The 23,008-nt window shown below is 38.3% G+C and overlaps 1 protein-coding gene across 9 annotated transcripts in view; it reads right to left on the bottom strand.

Moving 5' to 3' along the window:
• The window catches only part of NAA16 (N-alpha-acetyltransferase 16, NatA auxiliary subunit), a 67,199-nt gene extending 44,430 nt beyond the window's left edge, over window positions 1-22,769 (bottom strand). For 7 of the 9 annotated variants that reach the window (XR_006271174.1, XR_006271175.1, XM_043477725.1 and 4 more), the window contains exons 1-7: window positions 22,460-22,769; window positions 16,856-16,940; window positions 15,090-15,194; window positions 13,313-13,470; window positions 11,025-11,159; window positions 4,988-5,141; window positions 2,070-2,189 (exon numbers count right to left, since the gene is read on the bottom strand). Coding sequence is in view for 7 of the 9 variants with exons in the window: in XM_043477725.1 (XP_043333660.1) it covers window positions 2,070-2,189; window positions 4,988-5,141; window positions 11,025-11,159; window positions 13,313-13,470; window positions 15,090-15,194; window positions 16,856-16,940; window positions 22,460-22,513 (811 nt within the window). In the remaining 2 variants the exon portion in view is untranslated. The remainder of the gene's footprint in view (window positions 1-2,069; window positions 2,190-4,987; window positions 5,142-11,024; window positions 11,160-13,312; window positions 13,471-15,089; window positions 15,195-16,855; window positions 16,941-22,459) is intronic. The other 2 variants (XM_043477727.1, XM_043477728.1) reach the window with 1 other exon arrangement.
• Window positions 22,770-23,008: the final 239 nt, after the last annotated feature.

The following is a 23,008-nucleotide window of genomic DNA, read 5'->3' as shown; positions in this document are numbered from 1 at the left end:
TAAATCCAAGAAGTCAGTAGCACTGAGAGATAAGCTTAAGAAGCAACAGTTTTAGGGTCATGACTGCAATATTTTAAAAGATAAGAATTAAGTTTCTAAGGTCACTTTGACAGTCAAAATCTTCAATGAAACTGTATAATAAAGAACCCCATTAGTTCATGTCCCCATCCAGGTGCCCCAAAAAAAGAACCCCGTTAGTACAGACTTTTTAAAGTGGCAATTACTTCACCCAAATATTATGATATAAAATGTACTTCTAACAGAAAGTTGTATCTTCCCTCTCAGGACCAACCTAATTTTATAGTACTAAATACAAGATCTATAAGTACAGTAACAATCTGAAGAATAGGTTCTAGGTCTAGTTTACTACTCTAAAATAATATCCTGTATAATCTACAGAGGCTATTTAATATGAGCAATAAGATATTTACAGCAAATTTCAAGAAAAAGCAAACTCATTTTTAAACTGTAAGGTTCTAGGTGGATTTTAATTCAGACCACACCTACATTATTATTGTTAAGAATAACCCTTGGTGCTAGCAGTCAAGGTATCTCCACAGCAAATGTAGTATTCAGTATCAAGATTATAAACACAGAACTTTAAAAAGTAAAGTCTGGTTTTATTTAGACTCCTTCCTTCCGCCAGTAATATGTTTTGAAGCTCCAAAGTGGTTGAGTTTTTAAAAATGGGATATGTGAAAAATTATTCTCACATTCTGCTAATGATCTGGGAACTTCATGAAATATTTAAGGAGTCTTATACTAAAATTTACAAGAAGGTTATTGCAAAATTTTAAAAAGCAGTTCTCATATGTATGCCTAACCTTGGGGAACGAAACAAGCTATGAGTAGAAAAACAAGTCTCCCACTACCTCAGATAGACCAAGTCTTATCAACACAGTTAAGACCAACCCACTTCAGTGTCCTTTGTGAAGTCATGTGCTGGAGCTCCAGAACTTACCACGGGGGAGAAAAGGTCCCAAGGAACCGAGCACAATAATGGAATTAGTTTCATAATCAATGTATTTTATAGTGAGCATGGATCCTGACAGATGGAACACAGTCCATTCATTTTACTAAAACAGTTATTAATGTATGTCAGTAACTGGTAAACAAAAATCAGTTATCTCACATTTCCAACCTTCGGACACATGACTTTTGTCCTTTTTTTAAACAAGAGATTACTAATCTAATCAATATTTTACTTTTCATTATTTTCACAAAAACAATTATGTAAGGAAAAAATTTTTTAATAATTGTGTTAAGTACAAACACGAAACTTGAATTTAAGTATACAAGTAATTAGGATAACAAAAAATAAATTTTTTCTCGAATTTCTTCCTACTGTAAATACGGGTAGTTACCTATTTACCATGTTTTTTAAATTAAAAAATTTTTCTATTTCAATATCTTTGAGTTTCAGACTTATTTCATACTAGTTTCATAATTATTTTAGCCATATACTTTTTACCCATGAGTAAATATAATTTTGGCAATACTAACTGCTCCTAAAAATATTTAATTATGAAAATATTAAGGAAAGTTTGGAATAATATTCTAGATTCTGAAAGGAGTCAAGGTTATCAAATTTCAAAATATGTATTCATATTCCGTACACATTAGCCTAGTTTGAAAGTAAAACGATAGTTTTTATGCTGATGCTGTGTACAACATACTCTCAACAACACTGCTTTGGCCCAATTCTTATGCTTAGAGGTTGAGAGTAACAGTCCTGTATAATTGTTTAAAAATATTAAATAATTATGACATTTCCCAGAAAGGGAATGCCCATTTTCTACCCCATCAGTCTAGTCAGTCTAAATTGGTAACTAACTGACCATTGGGATGAAGAAACCTAAAATTATCTGTAAGTGTTTATCACTTAAATATTCTAAATATCTGAATTCATTTTCACTCCCATGTTTAACCTGCAACTTTCCTAAATGGAAAAATAAATGCTAATATTAAAAATATACATCTTCAAATATGACTATAACTTTATATTTTACTACTTTTTACTATACTTCAAATACTAATTAAGAGAAGGTAGGAGAAAAATCATTACATACTAAGTTGCAGAGCTTTTTCCAAGCCTTCATAATAACACCAATTTTCTGCATTCCGATCAATCAAGTTTTTGAATACTTCACTTGCTTCTTTTAATCGCCCCAATTTCAACAGCATTTCCCCTAAAATTAAGTTTAAATGTCACATTCATTTTACTTAAACATTAAATACCTTTCTAAGCCCAGAGATTTTCACTAACCATTATTAGTATAGCAGTTATTTATGAAAGACAGAATTTTATGTGCTTCCCTTCAGGGTTTGTAGTTGTTGTAGTTTAAATAACTAAAGATTAATTTGGAGTTTGCCTTCAGAAATGAACCTTCATTTACGTATTCTATTAACATTCATTTTTGGCTCCCTCCCACACCCCAAATATAAATATATGACATTAACTTGTTAGTAAAAATTTTTGCAATTTTGTACATTTTTATACACCCTTTAAGATAACTAAAGACACCCTATTTACAGATTGGTAAATGATTCCAACGAAGTATCTCTACCTTCCTACTGCAAGATTTTCAATGCATTTTTCCTAATCAATTTTTGTGTTAAACAATTCTCTATATAATTCTCTTAGTGTCCTTTCCAGGTTACCAAAATCAGAGAAGTTTAACTCACAAAACAATAACACTAAATATCATTTCAGAGCAAGAAACTACACAAACCAAGTTCACATGTGAGTCATCTCTAACACTCAGTTCCTTTACCTAAGCCATATAAATTGTAAGGGGGTATGGGAAAGAGAATCTAAACTTCTCAGATAAAACCAAATCTAATCAAGACAATGGGGAGAATCTTGAAAAAGAATATACCTCAACTTTCTATCACTAAGCTTTCCCACTTCCTGAAGAATTTGTTTCAAATGACCCTTTGAAATGCCTTCAGTCATACATACCATTTTGGCTTTTATCATCATCATATTATAGTAGTTATTATATGCATTATTTTACTATATATGTATATTATATATTACTCAATCTCTAGAGTAAGACTAACAGGAGTGGGAAATCGGTTCAAGGGGGGAGGGCACATATGTACACCTGTCACCAATTTATGTTTACGTATGACAGAAGCCACCACAATATTGTAAAGTAATTATCCTCTAATTACAAAAAAGACTAACAGCTATAATTACCAGTTTTACCCCTTTCTAGTTTTGGAACCCTGAGTAACTTATAAAACTTTCAATTTTCATTTCCTTGCTTGCAAAATATCAACTGTATCAGTCTATTTTTATGATCATCAACTGAAATAATGTACTTAAAATGGTCAGCACAGTACTTGGTACAAAGTGAATACAAGTAAGCATCTACTACTTAAAACTATAAATAGTATGTCAACTATACTTCAATTTATATAAAAGGAGAGGGAAAAAAACAAACAATGACTGTGCCCCATTCCTCCACAGGAGTAAAGGACAGCAGTTAAAAGGACTCAAAAAATGACACGAGGGAACCTTAAAAGGACACTGCTAAGTGAAAAAAGCCAATATAAAAAGGCTACGTACTGTATGATTCCATCTCTAATACATACTGTAAAAGGTGCAAGTAAGGAGACAGTACAATGATCTCGGATTGCCAAGGGTTGGAGGCGAGGAGAAACAAACAGGTAGAGCGCCGGGTTTTTACGGCAGTGAAGCCACTCTGTGTGCTACTGTGATGGCAGCTACATGTCAGTACACAGTTTTAAATCCTAGAAGGTGTACAACACCAAGCGTGAACCCACATGTAGACTACAGACCTGGGGCAGGGAGGAGTCTGTGCACGTATGTGGACAGAGGGTGTATGGGAGATCTGTGCCTTCCACTCAGTTTTGCTGCGAACCTAGAACTGCTCTAAAAAATAAAGACTATTTAAATTAAAACAAAACAACAAAAATAAGGAAAGGCTCTGAAATCAGAAAAATATGCTTAGAAATTAACTCTTAAAAGGCTAGGCAACTTCAGGCAAGTCCTTAACCTCTCCTAGTTTCTTCAAATATAAAAAGGCATAATAAATAATATCCATGTTAGAAGTGATAAAATATTCCATGAAATTAAGCCAGTTAAGCAATTACTACTGTGAAAGACTAAATAAATCTTGGCAAGTATTTTTATTAAGCTTTAGAAGTTCTGCAATTATATGGGATTTTAGTTTTAAACTAATCTTTAATTCAAATGGACAGTTTATACAATATTCCTCAGGAAATGGGTAACTGATGAGCAAAGTTAAATATAAAAAAGAAAATGTTTGACTTTGTTGAATAACACTTTTAACAAACTATTTCTCAGGATCCTGTCTTAATTAGCCCATAATGAAAATAAATGAATCTTGCTTTCATGATGATCCCAGTGTCATCATTTACTAATCTCATTTTACTATATATGGAGATAAGTATTGGGAGAGGGGATGAATATGAAAGTAGTATAACACACTGCTTTAGAAAAAGGAATCTGGAGTCCAAATCCCTGCACTCAAACCCTGCACTACTCAACTTAATTAGCTGTGTTACTCTGGGCTACTCACTTAACCTCTCTGTTCCTCAGTTCCTGATCTCTAAAATGGATGTAACAACTACATCACAGGGTTGTTATGAGGATTACATTAATTATTAATGGTTTAATAATAAAACTATTTAGAACACTGCCTGATATATAGTCTCAGTTAAGTGTCAGGACATGAAAGTGAAAGTCTTAGTCAGTCAGTCCTGTCTGTTTGCAACTGCCAGGCTCCTCTGTCCATGGGATTTCCCAGATAAGAATACTTGAGTGGGTTGTTGCCTCCTCCTTCAGAAGACTCTTCCTGACCCAGGGATCAAACCCGCATCTCCTGCATTGCAGCAGATTCTTTACTGTGGGAACCACCAGGGAACCCAAGTACAGCTTTTATTCTCATCTTTAATCGAGACCATTTTTAAAAAAAGAAAAAGCAATTCAACTAACCTTTAATTTCTTCCACCAAAAGTTTATCACATATTTGTTTCTCATATGTTTCTATATGTTCCAAGGATTCCTGAAACAGATCTGCCTCCCGCATTACTTGATTCTGGTACAGGATGAGTTCACTATATTCATAGTCTATTTTGCTGGGAGGAACCTGGAAAGAAACATAACCAAATAATCTTATTTATATAATAATAACAAAGCAGTTACAGATCTAACTGATTTCTTAGGAATGTCATTCACACAGACTTTAAAAAGCAACCTACAAGCAGTTACAAATAGAAGAGTTATTAACAGCAAAGATTAATATATTCTTTAAAACAAATGAAGGGATGGGGATTTCTGCAAAGGGAAGAGGTCAGCAAATCCTATTACCAAAGAAAAGTATAATAATGGGATTAAAATCCTAAAGAATCTTTCAAAAAAAAGAAACCTACTAGAATAAAGCACTTTAGCAAGGTGACAGAATACAAGATCAATATAAGAAAATCAACTATATCTCTCCATACCAGCAACAAATAACCCTACCCCCCAAAAAATTAAAATAATTTCGCTTATAACAGCACTAAAAAGAACAAACATTCAGGAATATATTTAAGAAACAAGACTCATACCAAAGAGTACAAAACATTCAAAGAGAAATTAAAGACCTAAATGCATCAACAGACATTTCATTTCATGTACATAGATCAGAATACTTAACATTTTTGGACTCAGTATTTTTTCTCCCACGCTGATCTAAAAATGCAGTGCAATCCCTATCAAACTCTTAATAAGCTTTCAGAAACTGACAAGCTGACCCCAAAATTCAAATGGAAACCAAAGAAACCCTGCATGTACAACAGAATCATAAAAAGAAAAACAAAGTAGGAAGACTTCAAATTTCACACATACTCTAAAGCTACATCGATCAGGACACCGTGGTTAGGAACGGTGTGAGGACAGACAGAGACAACGGGACAGAACACACGCTTCAGAAGTAAGCCCTCATAGCCCGGTCAGTCAGTCTCTGATGGGTGTGTGATAGACAGGGCAGTCTTTTCAACAGTGATGGTGGAGCAATAAAATATCCATATGCAAAAAAATAGCCTTAGACATGTATTTCATACCATATGCAAAAATTAACTCAAAACGGATCACAGACCTACATGTGAGCACTAAAACTATGCAAGAAATCTCAGAATAGGAAAAAAATCTTCATGACTATTTGTATAAGAAAAAAATTAGTAAACTGGATTTCAAAATTACAAACTTTTCCTCTTCAAAAGACATCATTAATAACATGAAAAAACAAATTACAGACTAGAAGAAAATATTTTCAAATGATATATCTGATAAGAAGCTTGTACTGCGAATATAAAAGAACTTCTTACAACTCAGTTGTAAGACAAATGACCCAACTAAAAAATGGGCAAAGAGTTACACAGACATCTTATCAAAGAAGAAATATAAATGACTAGTAAGAACATGATAAAATGCTCAATATCGTTAGTTTCTGGAAAAATGCAGACACAGTCAAAACAAATATTACTACACACCCACTAGGAGACTATCATCAAAAAATTGAACAGTAACAGGTGTAGGGAAGGTTAGAAAGTGGAATTCTCACACATTGCTAGTAGGAATGTAAAATGGTCCAGTCACTTAGAAGAACAACTCAACAGTTTATGAAAAAGATAAATATATACTTACCATATAACCAAGTAATTTCATTCCTAAGTATCTACCCAAAAGAAATAAAAATATATATGTCCACACACAAATGTTCACAGCAGCATTATGCATAGCTGAAAGTAAAAACTATATATATGTCGATCAGTTGTTGAATAGATAAAGTGTGGTGTATCTCCAGAATGAAATAATACATAGCACTAAAAAGGAATTAACCACTAATACCACACGCTCTAACACAGGTGAATCTCAAAAGTATTCTAAATAAAAGAATCTAAAGACAAAACACTACATTATGATTGTCTTTATTTGAAGTTTCCAAAAGAGGTGTAAGTATATTCCCTAATGTTATAACATATGGAGAGCTCTGTTCTTTCATGTCTTCTCTGGACCAGACTCTGGACCACAAGGCAGGGACAGAAAGGTCAGAATAGAGGACAGTTACCATGAAAACTCTGTAATGAGAATTACTGGGTAAATGAGAAGAGAAAAAACATCCACCATTCTAGCAGGTAAAACTACTTTGGCTATCAAACCCATCATGTTTTGGGTAATGTGTCAAAAGAGAAAGTTTTCATTAAGAAAATACAGAGGATGATGTCAGGAGAAACGGCAAAGAACTCTAAAAATTCACCTCTCCATAAGAGAAAAGAAAGAACAGGTAAAAACTGTCAGAATCACGTTATTCAGAACTCTGAAAATTAACCAAAGGCTTCCCTGATGGCTCAAAGGGAAAGACCCTGCTTGCAACACAGGAGACCCAGGTCTACCCCTAGGTCAGAAGATCCCCTGGAGAAGGGAATGGCAACCCATTTCAGTATTCCTTTTTTTTTTTTTTTCATTTCAGTATTCTTGCCTAGAAAACACCATGGACAGAGAAGCTTTGTGGGGTACAGTCCATGGTGTTGCAATCGGACACAACTGAATGACCATCACTTACAGCTATCTGGGGAGCAATTACTAAAGAAAAAAAGCTAGATCTTAAGAAGACCAGTGAGTTTTATGTCATTTTAACTTCCCCTAGTCCTATCCCTGGTGGCTCAGATGGTAAAGCGTCTGACTACAATGCGGGAGACCCGGGTTCAATCCCTGGGTAAGGAAGATCCCCTGGAGAAGGAAACAGCAAGCCACTCCACTATTCCTGCCTGGAAAATCCCAAGGATGGAGGAACCTGGTAGGCTACAGTCCATGGGGTCGCAAAGAGTCAGGCATGACTGAGCGACTTCACTCACTTCACTAGTCCTATCCAAAGCTCTCTAGCTACACAGTAGCCTTGAGAAATAAGCTTGTATTCCCATAGCAGCTTGACAGTCACCAGTGAGAAAGAATGAAGCTGGGGCTCTTTCAAAGCTTCCTTCCCAAGAACTGTAATGAACTGACCTATCTCCTGGTTCACTGCAAGCCTCCAAGTACAAGCCTAACTCAGAGTGTGCCCAGAGCAAAAAAAGCCTCGGGGAAAGGGGAGAGCCTAAGTGCTCATCAAAACTGATCACAAGGGGACTTCCCTGGTGGCCCAGTGGTTAAGAACGCCTCTGCCAATACAGGGGACACAGGTTTGACCCTTGGTTTGGGAGATTCCACAAGCCGCAGAGCAAACTAAGCCCGTCAACTACAACTCCTGAGCCCACATGCCCTAAACCTCCACAAGAGAAGCCACTGCAACAAGAATCCCACACACCGCAACTAGAGTCGCCCCTGTTCACCACAACTAGAGAACGCCCGGGCACAGCAATGAAGATTCAGTGCAGCCAAAAAGAAAGAAAAAAGAAAAGTGATTAGAGGCGTGTGTTTTACCTTTATAGTGCCTGAAAGATGGGTAACAGTCAGGACAGACAACAGACTACACAAAAGCCTTAAAGGAAAAGCTGGGAAATGTGACGTCCATAGGGGGCACTGAAGTCACACACATGTAGAGCTATACGCAGGTTCAAGAATTACCTGAGAAAGTCCTAAGCTCTCACCTCCTGCTGACCTTGAGACTGCACAAGTAAGAGGTGAAAGTTAAGGCAGAGTTGTCAACTGCCTTCAGTTCAGTTCAGTTCAGTTCAGTCACTCAGTCGTGTCCGACTCTTTGCGACCCCATGAACCGCAGCACGCCAGGCCTCCCTGTCCATCACCAACTCCCAGAGTCCACCCAAACCCATGTCCACTAAATCGGTGATGCCATCCAACCATCTCATCCCCTGTCGTCCCCTTCTCCTCCTGCCCTCAATCTTTCCCAGCATCAGAGTCTTTTCAAATGAGTCAGCTCTTCGCATCAGGTGGCCAAAGTATTGGAGTTTCAGCTTCAGCATCAGTCCTTCCAAGGAATATTCAGGACTGATTTCCTTTAGGATGGACTAGCTGGATCTCTTTGCAGTTCAAGGGACTCTCAAGAGTCTTCTCCAACACCACAGTTCAAAGGCATCAATTCTTCAGGTTCAGCTTTCTTTATAGTCCAACTCTCACATCCATACATGACTACTGGAAAAACCATAGCTTTGACTAGATGGACTTTTGTTAGCAGAGTAATGTCTCTGCTTTTTAATATGCTGTCTAGGTTGGTCATAACTTTTCTTCCAAGGAGCAAGTATCTTAATTTCATGGCTGCAGTCACATGTGCAGTGATTCTGGAGCCCAAAAAAATAAAGTCTGTCACTGCTTCCACTGTTTCCCCATCTATTTGCCATGAAGTGATAGGTAAACTGCCTGGCTGAGTGCTAAGGCAAACACCAACACAGAGAAATTTAACAATACTACACGATCAACAAATCAACAAGTCTTTAGCAGGAATGACCAAGAAAGAAAGAAGGTTACTAAAATTGAGAATAAAAGGAAGACTGTTACCACAAACCCTACAAAAATAAAAAGGATTATAAGGGACTATTAGGCAAAGTGGTATGCCAACAAATTAGATCACCTAGATGAAATGGACTGACTCTCAAAAAGCATAAGCTGCTGAAACTGACTCGAGAAGGAATAGAAAATCGGAGCAGACCAATATAAAATAAAAAGTAAATCATAATTACCAATAATCTTTCCATAAAGGAAAGCCCAGGACCAGATGCCATCACAGGTGAGTATTACCATATGTTCACCTAAGAACTAACACCATCCTGCACAAAACACTTCCCAACTCATGCCCTGAGGCCAGACATACACATCAAAAGAAGAGTACAGCTTAGTATCTCTTATCCCAGTATCCCTCACTAATAAAGAAATGCAAATTAAAAGAATAATGAGATACACTTCTTCACATGTAGAAGACTAGAAAAACTATTAGTCCAGAAGACTAATACAGCTAACAGTAAGTATGTCCAGTAAGGACATAGGCAAATAATAACCATCAAACCTTGCTAGTGGGCATATAAATGAGTACAAGTGCTTCAAATGGGTAAAACTGAAGACACAGATCTGCAACTCTGCAGTTCCAGTTTTAGGTATAAATTGAAAAGGAACTCACAAATATGGCTAATGAAACAGCAGAAAAGAATATTCACCGTAGCACTAATTTTTAATAGACATGAAACAGTGTATATTAACCTTAGCTATGGAACACCAAACAGCAGTTTAAAATGGATAAACTAGCCCTTCATGTATCAATACAGATGTACCTCTAGGAATGTCTGATTTTAAAAACTGAGTATCATTCTTGTAAAATTTTAAATATATAAAATAACAGTCTGCAAACTTTCATGGACTTAATACATAAGGTAAACATGACTAGAAATGATCTATACCAATTTCACAATAGTGGCTACCTCTAGGGAGGGACATGGGAGGACACTGGTTTTTCCAGAACATTTTAGTTCTTTAAAAAATAATTAAATCTGGAGCAATTACTGCAAAATGCTAACATCTTTTTAATTTCTCTTGGGACACACACTATATTTTTGCATTTTTACTAATTTTTTACTATTTTACTGTTTTATATTTTTTTCATTTTTCTATTTTTTACTATGTACAGTAAAATGTATTTAATACATTTATATAAAATATAAAGCAATATATATTAAAGAAATTCCCACAGTCACAAGACTATTTTCAGTTTCATGTATTCTTTTCTTTATTCATTTGAATATTATTGAAATCATAGCATAAAAACATTTTTATATTGGGAATTCCTAGAAGTCCAGTTGTTTGGACTCTGCACTTCCACTGCAAAGGGCATAGGTTCAATCCCTGGTCAGGGAACTAAGACCCCGCACGATGCATGGCATGGCCAAAATAAAAGAATTCTACATTATAACTTTTTTCCAATTACTTCAAAAAATTTTCAATTTTTCCAAAGATCTGAAAAACTAATTCATGCTTGAGGGGTGGAGGCAATATAGAAGTCAACTATTTTAGTTTGTAGAGAAAGGACATGTTAAAATCAACTTCTTACTTGCTGAGTTTGTCTAAATTCTTCCAGTAGTTTTAGTGCCATATCATAATCTTTCAGTAGATGGTATGCAATCGCATAGCCAATCCAGGAAGCACGTTGAGTCGGGCGCAATTGAAGAAGCTGATATCTTGTCTCCTTTAAAAAAAAAAAAAAACAACTTTTAAACTCTTTTCACTTTTTAAAGTTTCTCTAAAATATAATTCATCAGTTTTAAGACAACATATACCTTTAATTCCTTTCTAATGAACTGAGTGAACAAGTATCACTGAACTCCAGAATAAAACAAAAATACTGAGTTGGACAAAAAAATTCATCTAGGATTTTCCGGAAGATGGTACAGAAAACCTCGAATGAACTTCTGGGCCCACCCAATACTGTCTATGTTCCTCATCTGAACTTAAATTCTGGAATACTCCGTAACGCTCACTGAAAGACTGTTGCTGAAAAGCTGTCCGTGGAGTCAATGCTGTTGGGCTGCCTTATAAAGTTACCTTTATACAACAAGAATGTCTTCTGGTAACTAAACACCTTAAAAGAGAGAATAAGACAGCTTTTAATGAAAGCAGAGTTTCCTGCATATTAAATTATTATATAAAATTAAGACCTACTTACATTGTTGTAACAGGCCCACAGACAGGCTGGACAGAGCCAGAGAAAACACTCAAACATCTGACTGGACTTTTCTAGCAGAAACACCACCGCTGCTACTCTTAAGACAGCTCAGTGTCTATGACGTTAGGAAGAAAACACCAGAAATTCCACCTGGTTGCCAAGAAGAATCAAGACCAGCACAAAATCTTCAGACCAGCACAAAACCTAACCTCCCTACACAACTCCAGCTTCCTTGTAGTTCATGTATGTCTCCAGGTTTTAAGCAAGTGTAACTGCCTAGAGGAACAGGGTCTCATGAAAAACCTTAGCTGCAATGAGTTTTAAAAATGTAATGTTTAGCTTCTGTGACTGTCACTGGAATGCGTGCTGGCCATCTACGCTATAGGCCATGAGGAGAAGCACGATTAGATCTTTCTTTAAAAAAGCTATCTTTGACAAAACGATTGGGACAATATTCACCTCTAAGTGTCTGTTCCTTCTAGGAATATGGCATTAAGCTCTTATCAATCTCACCCCTTATTTCCATCGTTACTTCTCTGTCACCCCCTACTTCATTAAAGTCTAACTCAGTTTTCATTTCTCTGTCAAATCCTGCCATTATCCTGGGCAAATCTAACACTAACCAACCAATAACCTATCTTCTTAGAGCCAAGATTTCCTTCTCTTTAATGATCTCCACCCTGTTGCAGGGACCTACTCCCACCACCACACCCTAGACCTTACTGCCACCCAGAAATCATAAATTCAGGTATCTCACCCTGGCTACAGCTCCTATGCTATCAACACTCTCAACTGGGACCTTTCCACCCTGTTCCTGGATACCACCAGGACCTTGAGTCCTTCACTTCTAACCACCAGCTCTTTAATTTATTTCACAGCCCCTCCTAGCAACCAGTCTCCTGCCAATATTGTTAATTTCTTTATTTCTAAAGATAAGTGATTTGAACTCTCACCAAACTTAGGCTGCTAAGTCCTAACCAAAAAAAAAAAAAAAGCACACAACCTTGATGAATTAGTTAGTGCCATTACTAAGCTCAGCAGAACCCTTGAAACGTCTGCAGAAGTCTAAGCATAGGGTAGAAGGACTCACACAGCAGCAGAAGGGCAAAAGGAAAAAAGTTAATGAAAGAAGACTTATCGAAAGAGAACTATTAAGTCTCGGTAGCCTCTGTCACATGAGAAGGGGGGAGAATTCCATTTTTAACATATTGAATTTAGGATACTAAGTGGGATAAGCACCTGTAGATGCCCAGTAGAGTTGACAGTAATGGTCTGGGACTACATTTATGGCAATCTCCTCACAATATCTTGTATTTTCTAACCCATAATAAAGCAAGCTAGTCAATCTCTACATTTAGGTTTCTATTATAAAAGCTGTTTGCCAAATTTGTAAATATCAAGCCCACAAAGAATATGGTCCAATATTAGCACATAGGAGATATTCCAGCTTTTATAATAAAAAGCATTAAATGAATAAACTAGTTACCCTTTTTGATCAATTTATGCAATTCTGCAACTATCACTGGAGGGGAGATCCCAAGTGACTTCCCCCTTCTACTATAGAATGAAATTAACAATCAAGTCTACATGATGTTAAGTTTACCTCATTCTGAATTCACATGCTTTTAAGTTATAGCTATTGCAAAAACATGTACACTTAAGACTAAAATACTTACTCGATAACCTTCAAGGTCTCTCATTTGGATCTGCAACAGAGAGAGATCCCTCAAAATTTGCAGATTATCTTTATCTAACTTGAGGGCATTTCTGTAACATTTAATAGCTTCATCATATCTCTTATCAGAACGCTGCAAGAGTCCATACACATGCCAACCTATTAAGTTAAGGAAACAGACATTCACAGATACTAGAATATACTATATTACATATTTAACAGAAAGCTTACCTTAACAAAATGGTATTTTGTTTGGGATTTACCTTAGAATGACCTGAGTAAGAGGGGGATAGAGAGGCGATAAAAGATGAAACCAGATCAGCCTTGATTGACAGTTGTTAAATTACTGAAGCCAGGTGATGGGCATATAGGGTTTCATTATTGTATTCTATTTTTGGACATTCTGAAATTTTTCATAGAATATTTTTAAGTAACCTTAGAAATTACTGGTAGGAATTCTTCACATTCCCAACCTCCAGTCCCTCACTTTCCTAGGCCAGCATCTCAACATGCTCTTAATATCAAACACTGTGTATTAAAACAGAATATATACAAAAATTGCAATTATCTTTTAAAACAAGTATATATTCATTCAGTCAACTACAAAACATGTTTTTAATTGACTAGTGATTAAAGACCACAAAAAGTAAGGTTTTATTTAATGTAAATTAAATTCTTAGAATATCTTGGGGCTACAAAAACTATCTTACATGCCCTTTCTCTTCACTCTGGGATAAGCACTGGGATAATGAAATAAGTATTTAGTATTCTGAGAGAACCCTAAGCTAAATATGTAAAAAACACCATTAAGACTACTGATGTTCAATACTGGTCAAGAGCTAGATGATTTAAATGCAAAACATTAACATAAAAAGGCAATATGCGAATTCTGAATAAGTATACATACAAGCAAATCACAAATTAAAATAGTTTCAATGATCCATCCCTAAAGAATATTTTTGTTTTCTTACACACTGGGGTTCTAGCCAAAGAAAAATATGATAAGTATGCAGTGAAGTAACAGCCAAGTCCTTGTGCGCAGAAACCAAGTTGAAGAATCAATATGACAGTTATACTAAATAAAATCTATCTTACAAGTTCCTTCTGAATGTTCTTCTAAGGTTTCTAAAGTAAAGTTCAAGAAACTTTTAAGGAACACAAAGTTTACTATAAGGTAAATCATTCGGAATGGGGAAAGGATCACTCTGTTTATGGATGTAAATGAAAAAAACAATGGGTTTTAAGTCACATATAATTATCAAGGTTGGCTTCCCAAGTGGCGCAGCATTAAAGAATCCGCCTGCCAATTTAGGAGACGCAGGAGATGTGGGTTTGATTCCTGGCTCGGGAAGATCCCCTGGAGAAGAAAATGGCAACCCAGTCCAGTATCCTTGCCTGGAAAATCCCCATGGACAGAGGAGCCTGGCGGGCTATAGTCCATGGGGTCACAAAGAGCCGGACACGACTGAATGAGCACATACACACAATTATCAAAATTACTTTTCTCTTACACTAAGTACAACTGCAGTAAATATACAGTGCATAGGGATTCTTTTTAAAATCTTCCAATAAACAAAAAACAAAGGGTAGGGAACAGATGAAATTAATATTAAAAATGTTGATAATATTGGAAGCTGGACAATAGGTACATAGAGTTCATTAAACTCACTCTTTCTTACAGCTTTAAATTTTTCCATAGAAGTTTTTTGAGTTAGAAAAACTAGTAAACAGAAAACAATGAATTAAATTAAAACTACTGAACTACTACGAAAGGATACAGACATGACTCTTCACATCGTTACGAAGTCCTTTACGAACAAATTCATATGCTTCTTCTTTTTTTCCTAAACAGTTCAATGTTAATCCTTTCATAGCCAAAGTCTCTGAAAAACATTTCAACTCTATTTACCCATGAAAGATTCAAATTATTCTCTTAGCACTATTTTAATATGAGATCTACCAATGCGTACAATATCCATCCTTTAAATCCTATAGTTAGAAGAACTTCTCTCCAAATAAAGTAAAAATCTATTTATGTATCTGCTTAAAGTTCAGCCCTATCCTTTTCTGAAATTCCTTAGGCTGGAACTGAGCTGGTAAAAAGCTCTCTGCCTTTCTGAAGACTCTATAAAGGAAGTTAAGATTATTCTGCTGGAAAAAGGTAACACAGCAGGGTCCTGAGTCCCGCTGAGTTAAATCTACTGCAGCTGACCTCACCTTTCACCTGAGGTCATTTCTACTAAAAATCTAACAATCTGATTTATACTCCACAAAATCATTCAATCTACCTTAAAGTGATGTACACAATTTAAAAGTCACCCTACTTCATACTGGACCAGACTTCATTTTTGGTTGCAAGTTTATTCCAACAAAGTCCACTGAGGCTAATTAAGATCAGTTTGCACTTGAAAAGCACAACACTGGACTGTGCGAGTGGTAACTAACCCAAGAACATGTTTAAGGGAGTTAAAGGAAGATTATACAGAATGAAATAATTCTCTCAATAACCCACAAGACCGAATTACGAAAGAAAAATGGTTAGACTCTGGTTTTCAGAATATGGTGATCCAACAGTTCAGGCTCCTATGATCAAACATCTTATTTTATCTATTTTGACATAATGAACTTCCCCAGAAGGTCCCATTTGGATAAAGGCCTGGAGAATCCCATGGACAGAGGAGCCTGGCGGGCTCTACTCCACAGGCTCACAAAGGATGGGACACGACTGAGCAACTAACACTACTCTATTGCTAAATAGCTTGAAAATAAGCTTTAATTTCTAAAATGCTATGAAACAAAGACTTCTTTCCACTTCCTTCAAAGAATGCTTTAAACATTATTAGAAACTGAGTCGGGCCAGGCTATTTTCCTAATAAGATGGTCTCGAGAATTACTCAAGTCTCGAGAATTACTCGAGAATTATTCAGAGACCCAGTTGGCTTTCCTCTGCTATAGGACCATAACTTACATGTCTAACCTGATTCATCCTTTTACCATGCACTGGTCACCAGCGAAAAAGGATTAGACAAGAAAATACAGACTTAACTGATATCAGTGCTAGAAGAACCAAGATAATCCAAATGTAAATCAGTAGTATCCTATTTACATATGAAGATCAGCAGATATATTAACAATACATCTACCAAAAAATAAAATCCATTTGACTGTATCTTCATTCTACTTCAGTGTTGCAAATACTGTTCTAATTTTATACATAAGAAATCAAAGGATAAGTCCTATTCAAAGCAACAAATGAAATCAGGTCTATAAAAGTAGAGGTATATATGCCACTTATTTACCAACAGATCAACTATTTCTCATCTATTAATAAAAGTAAAGTCTATAAATATATCTAAGCATGATATTGAAGGAAATAATCTAGAATAAGAATGATATGAGGCATAATTTAAAAAGTTAAACATGTGTGGACTCTAAGAGAGCTACAAGGCCATGGAAAGTGCGAAGTATTCTTCTTTCACTGTTAGAAATCCTTTCCATCTGATTGTGGAATTAGATTTTCTCAAAGGAATCTCACAGGTGATACCTCCATGTTCAGCAAATTTCGGATTTGAAAGAATCATCTTGCAAAATTTGAGGCCATTTTTGTATTGCTTCTGTTCATAACATTTCTGAAAAAGAAAAGTTATTACACAAAATGAATACACATGGAATAACTTCATTGTATTGTACCAATTCTAAATTCAAGATTCAAAGTTAGGTTTAAAACATGTGATGGAAAGGTTTTATACCAATTTAAATCACTTATAACATGAAGTGTACTTCTGTTACTTACTGGTATCTGAGTATTTTCACTTTTACAGAAAATAAAGAAAAAATTGGGACTTCCCTGCTGGTCCACTGGCTAAGACTCCCAAAGCAGGAGCCCAGGTTCAATCCCTGGTCAGGGAACTACAGCCCACATGCCGGAACTGAGAGTTTGCATGCTGCAACTAAAACCTGGTGCAGACAAATAAATAAATATTTGAAAAGATACTTTTTTTAAAACCCCTTATTGTCAATCAATACACTGTTATAGCTTTCTTTTATTCAAAATCCAAAAGCAAAAACATATGTGATCACAAAGAAAAATACTAGAAACTGCATTAAAAGCCTTTGCTACTTCAAGAATGGAACCAAAGCATATACACAAAAAAATACTGCTATTTATTGAGCAACTAATATGTGTCTGTACAAAACGTGTTATGACTCACAACAGTTCCTTAAGGTAGGTGTCATCATCTCCAATTCACAGATGCAGAAACTTAAAAGTTCATTAAATTTGTTTAATAGTGGCTCAGCTTAGTTGCAAACTCTGGGTTGACTTCAAAGACCATGGTCTTTCCATCAATTATTCTAACACAAATGTAAGCAACCTCTTTACTCCTAAATGCCACCAGCCAGGCTAAGTAACCATGTCTGGCCTCCGCAGTCATTAACTATGAGAACACCTCATCCTTAACTCAACTTGTGGTTATAGGTTATTTTCCCTAGTACTCAGCATGCCAAGCTCACCCCCACCTCAAGGCCTCTGCCCCTCTGAAACATTGTTCTTCCCCAGATCTTCCCACGGCTGGTTCCTTATGATCAAGTTTTCCACATCATCTACCTGACCACTCTAATACTGCCAGCCTCTTACTGTACCCCTACACACACACACACACACACACACACACACACACACACACACACACACACACACACTGATACTGCTCTATTTTCTACACAGGGCTATCATTTCCTAACATTATTACTTATTCGTTTTTACTTAGTGTCTGTCTTTCCCATCATATTGTAGGCTCCATGAGAACAGGGATCCTGACTGTTTTAAACATGGCTGCATCCTCAGATTCTAGACAAATAAGCACTGCTCAACACAGTCAATGTGTACAGTCTTCTAAGTTCAAAACAGAACAGGACCAGCAAAGGAGAAGAAAGAGATTAATTCTGGCCAATAGGGGTGGCATCTGGAGGGGAAAAGTATTCATAGAAAAAGTGTCTTTGAGGCTTATTGATGGCCTCTGTTAATGGGGTTCTCAAGGCAAGAATACTGAAGTGGTTTGCCATTCCCTTCTCCAGTGGACCACATTCTGTCAGACCTCTCCACCATGACCTCACAAATGCACTCATCTCACATGCTAGTAAAGTAATGCTCAAAATTCTCCAAGTCAGGCTTCAGCAATGCGTGAACCGAGAACTTCCAGATGTTCAAGCTGGTTTTAGAAAAGGCAGAGGAACCAGAGATCAAATTGCCAATATCCACTGGATCTTCAAAAAAGGGAGTTCCAGAAAAACATCTATTTCTGCTTTATTGACTATGCCAAAGCCTTTGACTGTGTGGATCACAATAAACTGTGGAAAATTCTGAAAGAGATGGGAATACCAGACCACCTGATCTGCCTCTTGAGAAACCTGTATGCAGGTCAGGAAGCAACAGTTAGAACTGGACAAAAAACAACAGATTGGTTCCAAATAGGAAAAGGAACACATCAAGGCTGCAAATTGTCACCCTGCTTATTTAACTTATATGCAGAGTACATCATGAGAAACGCTGGGCTGGAGGAAGCACAAGCTGGAATTAAGATTGTCCGGAGAAATATAAATAATCTCAGATATGCAGCTGACACCACCCTTATGGCAGAAAATGAAGAGGAACTAAAGAGCCTCTTGATGAAAGTGAAAGAGGAGAGTGAAAAAGTTGGCTTAAAGCTCAACATTCAGAAAACTAAGATCATGGCATCTGCTCCCATCACTTCATCACTTCCCATCACTGGGAAACAGATGGGGAAACAATGGAAACAGTGTCAGACTTTATTTTTGGGGGCTCCAAAATCACTGCAGATGGTGATTGCAGCCATGAAATTAAAAGATGCTTACTCCTTGGAAGGAAAGATGACCAACCTGGATAGCATATTAAAAAGCAGAGACATTGCTTTGCCAACAAAGGTCCATCTAGTCAAGGCTATCATTTTTCCAGTGGTCACGTGTGGATGTGAGAGTTGGACTATAAAGAAAGCTGAGCGCCGAAGAATTGATGCTTTTGAACTGTGGTGTTGGAGAAGACTCTTGAGAGTCCCTTGGACTGCAAGGAGATCCAACCAGTCCATCCTGAAGGAGATCAGTCCTGGGTGTTCATTGGAAGGACTGATGCTGAAGCTGAAACTCCAATACTGTGACCACCTGATGCAAAGAGCTGACTCATTTGAAAAGACCCTGATGCTGGGAGGGATTGGGGGCAGGAGGAGAAGGGACGACAGAGGATGAGATGGTTGAATGGCATCACTGACTCGATGGACATGAGTCTGAGTAAACTCCGGGAGTTTGTGATGGACAGGGAGGCCTGGCGTGCTGCGATTCATGGGGTCGCAAAGAGTCGGACACGACTGAGCTGAACTGAACTCATGGCCTCTGGGGGACAGACCTTAGTGGTTGGGGAGACAGGATAGGAAAACTTTGAATTTTGAATCATGCTAACATATTACCCGTTCCAAAAATATTTTAACATAAAAATTTTAAAAATTGGAGAAGGAAATGGCAACCCACTCCAGTATTCTTGCCTGGAAAAGCCCATGGACAGAGGAGCCTGGCGGGCTGAAGTCCATGGGATTACATGACTGAGCATGTGTGCACGAGGGTGGAGGGAGATGGGTTGGTAGCAATAAAGTGGTAGAACTAAAAAAAAGAAAAAATTTTTTTAAATAACAATCTGAATCTAGTCACAGGAGTTCATCTGACAAAGACAAGAAGAAAAAAACAAGCAGAAGGAACTACTGGGGAAGAGGAGAAAAAGAGAAATATTATGTTTTTTTCTGCCTTACCAAGTGATCTGGAAGTAATATCATACTACCAACAACAGGAATAATAATAGTTAACACTTCCTGGAAGCATTTTCTATGTGTCAGGTGCTTTTCTCATTTACTCTTTACTTAAATCCCAAGGAAAGCCTATGGGATACATGTAATCTCCATTTAGATGGAGACTGAGGCATAGTTACTGAGTTTACACAGCTGGTGTCAGAGCCACAATTCAAACCCAGGTAGTCATCCCCCGTATCCAAGTATTCAGGTTAAAGGAAAGTCTTATTAAGTTCAATAAGGAATATATACTAAGTAGAAAAAACAGATTGTAGTTTCAACTTGGCTACTAACCAGACAGAGACCCCTACACTGTCATTTACTATTCCTGGGTTTGACTGTCTCCTCTGTAAAGAGCAATGGAGTAGTTTCAGAATTCAACAAAACATAATGCTAACAGCCAGTTTGGGGAAATAAGACAGGCAGGAACAAGTTATGCAAACTATGTTGATAAGCCACCTGGTAAACATGTTTGGATGTTTAAATACAATGAATATTAACATTTAAAAGTTACTGTTGGTGGCAATGCACTTTGGCCCACAACAAAACTAAAAAATAATTCTATGACAGGCTTCTGAAAACTATGGAATTTGTCCCAGCCAAGTTTTACCCACACTTACTGCAATTTGAGATGATAAAATAATTCATTTTGCAGCATCTTCCTAAAGTCATGTAAGCTTATAAAAACATTACATACTCATTAAAAATGGTCAGCATTTCCCAATTGGGGGGACGGGGCGGGAGCGGGGGGGCAATAAAGTGAACTCAGCAGCAGTTTTAACTTTTTTTAACTAGAATATAATAAATTAGTTGTTTCTCATTATGCTCCTGATGACATGATTTGAACTAGAAAATATCCACATAGACAAAAAAAAGCGTTGTCATCTTTCATGTACAAATGCAAATATCCTGAAATCCAACTAGCAATTTATATAGATGATTTTTCATTGACATGTTTCAGCTTCCTTAAACAAAAAAAATAACAATAACAGACCAGCTCACCCAAAAGGGGCAAAAATTCACTTCTCCAACTCCACATTGTGAAAAATATAAAGATATAAGAAAAATGAAAGTAAAATAAAGAAAAAATAAAGGCAAAGTCGAAAGAAGCGTTCTGCCACAATTAGGTTTTTACACTCATTCCCATTATTTCCTCAGCACTAGCTCAGTTCAGTTCAGTCGCTCAGTCGTGTGCGACCCCACGGACTGCAGCACGCCAGGCCTCCCTGTCCATCACCAACTCCCCGAGTTTACCCAAACCCGTGTCACTGAGTCGGTGATGCCATCCAACGATCTCATCCTCTGTCGTCCCCTTCTCCTCCTGCCTTCAATCTTTCGCAGCATCAGGGGCTTTTCATTCAATTGAGTCAGCTCCTCACATGAGGTGGCCAAAGGATTGGAGTTTCAGCTCAACACTAAGCACCATATAAAATTAAGATTTAACACTTTCACCGCATTTTCCACGTTGCTTCCCAGGTTTCTTTCTGCTACAAAACAAAGTGAATGCTCCCTCAAGTGCAACCCCAGCCTACCCCAAGAAGCTTTCATCACTTGGCTCACCGCAGGGCCTCTACGAGTTAAATGCAATCCGAGTTCGCTGTGACAACAGAGAGGGATTGGGCGGATTGGGCGGGGGGAGAGGTTGAAGAGGGAGGGGACATATTTATGACTGATTTACGTTGCTATATAAGAGAAACCAACACAACATTATACAACAATTATCCTCCAATTAAAGTAAAAATAACATTTTTTAAAAAGCAATTAAGAGTTGTGCTCGAATTTATAACTTAAAAATGGCAGTTCCAGTCAGTAACTTCTCAGAGGGTGAACACTGACCACCAAAAGAAGACAAACCTCTCGATCAAAGGGAGGGTCGGTCTCCGTCCGAGGTTTTAGCTCCCGGGAACCGGTATAAACCAGATCCCGCCCCGCCACTGACTCGCTCCCTCTCTCCTGAGTGTCAGCGCGCGCTGTGCAACAGATTCCACACGGAGCAGCGAACCAGCACCCCTGGGCGCGGGGGTGACGGCTAAAGGTAACTGCGAAGGACCAGGAGCGAGGAGCCGGCGAGGCCGGCCGCCAGGCACCGCAGCGCGCAGGCCGCTCCCCGCGCCCAGGCCCAGGGTGACGGCGGCGGGAAGTTCCTGGAAGCGCTGTCCAGAGAGACACGACAGCGGGGAGGCAGCCCGGCGAGGCGGGCGTGCGGATTTCCACAAAAACAAAGAATCCGAGGGGGGCGGGGCGACCCGGCCGCGCCAGGCGCGGGGCCGCCGGCGGCGCGGTCAGCGGCCACTCACCAAGATGCGTTTGAAGAGGTTGCTCTCCTTGGGTGGCAGCTGCACGTTGGGCATGGCGGCCGGAGGGGCAGGCTAGGTGTCCCCCGCGCACCGCCTTGCGGGACGGGCACCTGGGCAAGCCGCGGCTGAGAGTCGAGCTGCGAGCCTCGGATCAGCTCATTGGCTCATTGGGCTGGGCGGGCCGGCTAGGGCTGTTGGCTGGGTCTGACAGAGGAAAGGGGAAGGCGGTCCGGACAGGACCCCGCCGCAAGCCCAGGCTTGCTTTGGGACCCGCGGCGCGAGTCCCGCGCACGGCAAGATGGCGGTCGGGGCCCGGCCCCCTCGAGCGTGGCGGCGCGCGCATGCGCCCGCGGCAAGGTCCAGCGGGGCGTGTGTGAGGCGGTCTCCTCAGGCACCTGCCCCGCGCCCGCGGGGGGAGTTCCCCGTTGGCGCCGCTCACAGATCGCTGGCTTGTGTTGTGCTCTGACGGTTACGTTTCAGGCCCAAGAGGGTGTTAGTTATATCAGAGCCTGTGTTTTTTGGTTGTTGTTGTTGTTTTTCTTCTGTCCA

This window comes from Cervus canadensis, chromosome 9, assembly GCF_019320065.1.
Source record: "Cervus canadensis isolate Bull #8, Minnesota chromosome 9, ASM1932006v1, whole genome shotgun sequence".
Classification (NCBI taxonomy): domain Eukaryota; kingdom Metazoa; phylum Chordata; class Mammalia; order Artiodactyla; family Cervidae; genus Cervus; species Cervus canadensis.
This window is presented reverse-complemented; position numbering and strand designations above follow the sequence as displayed.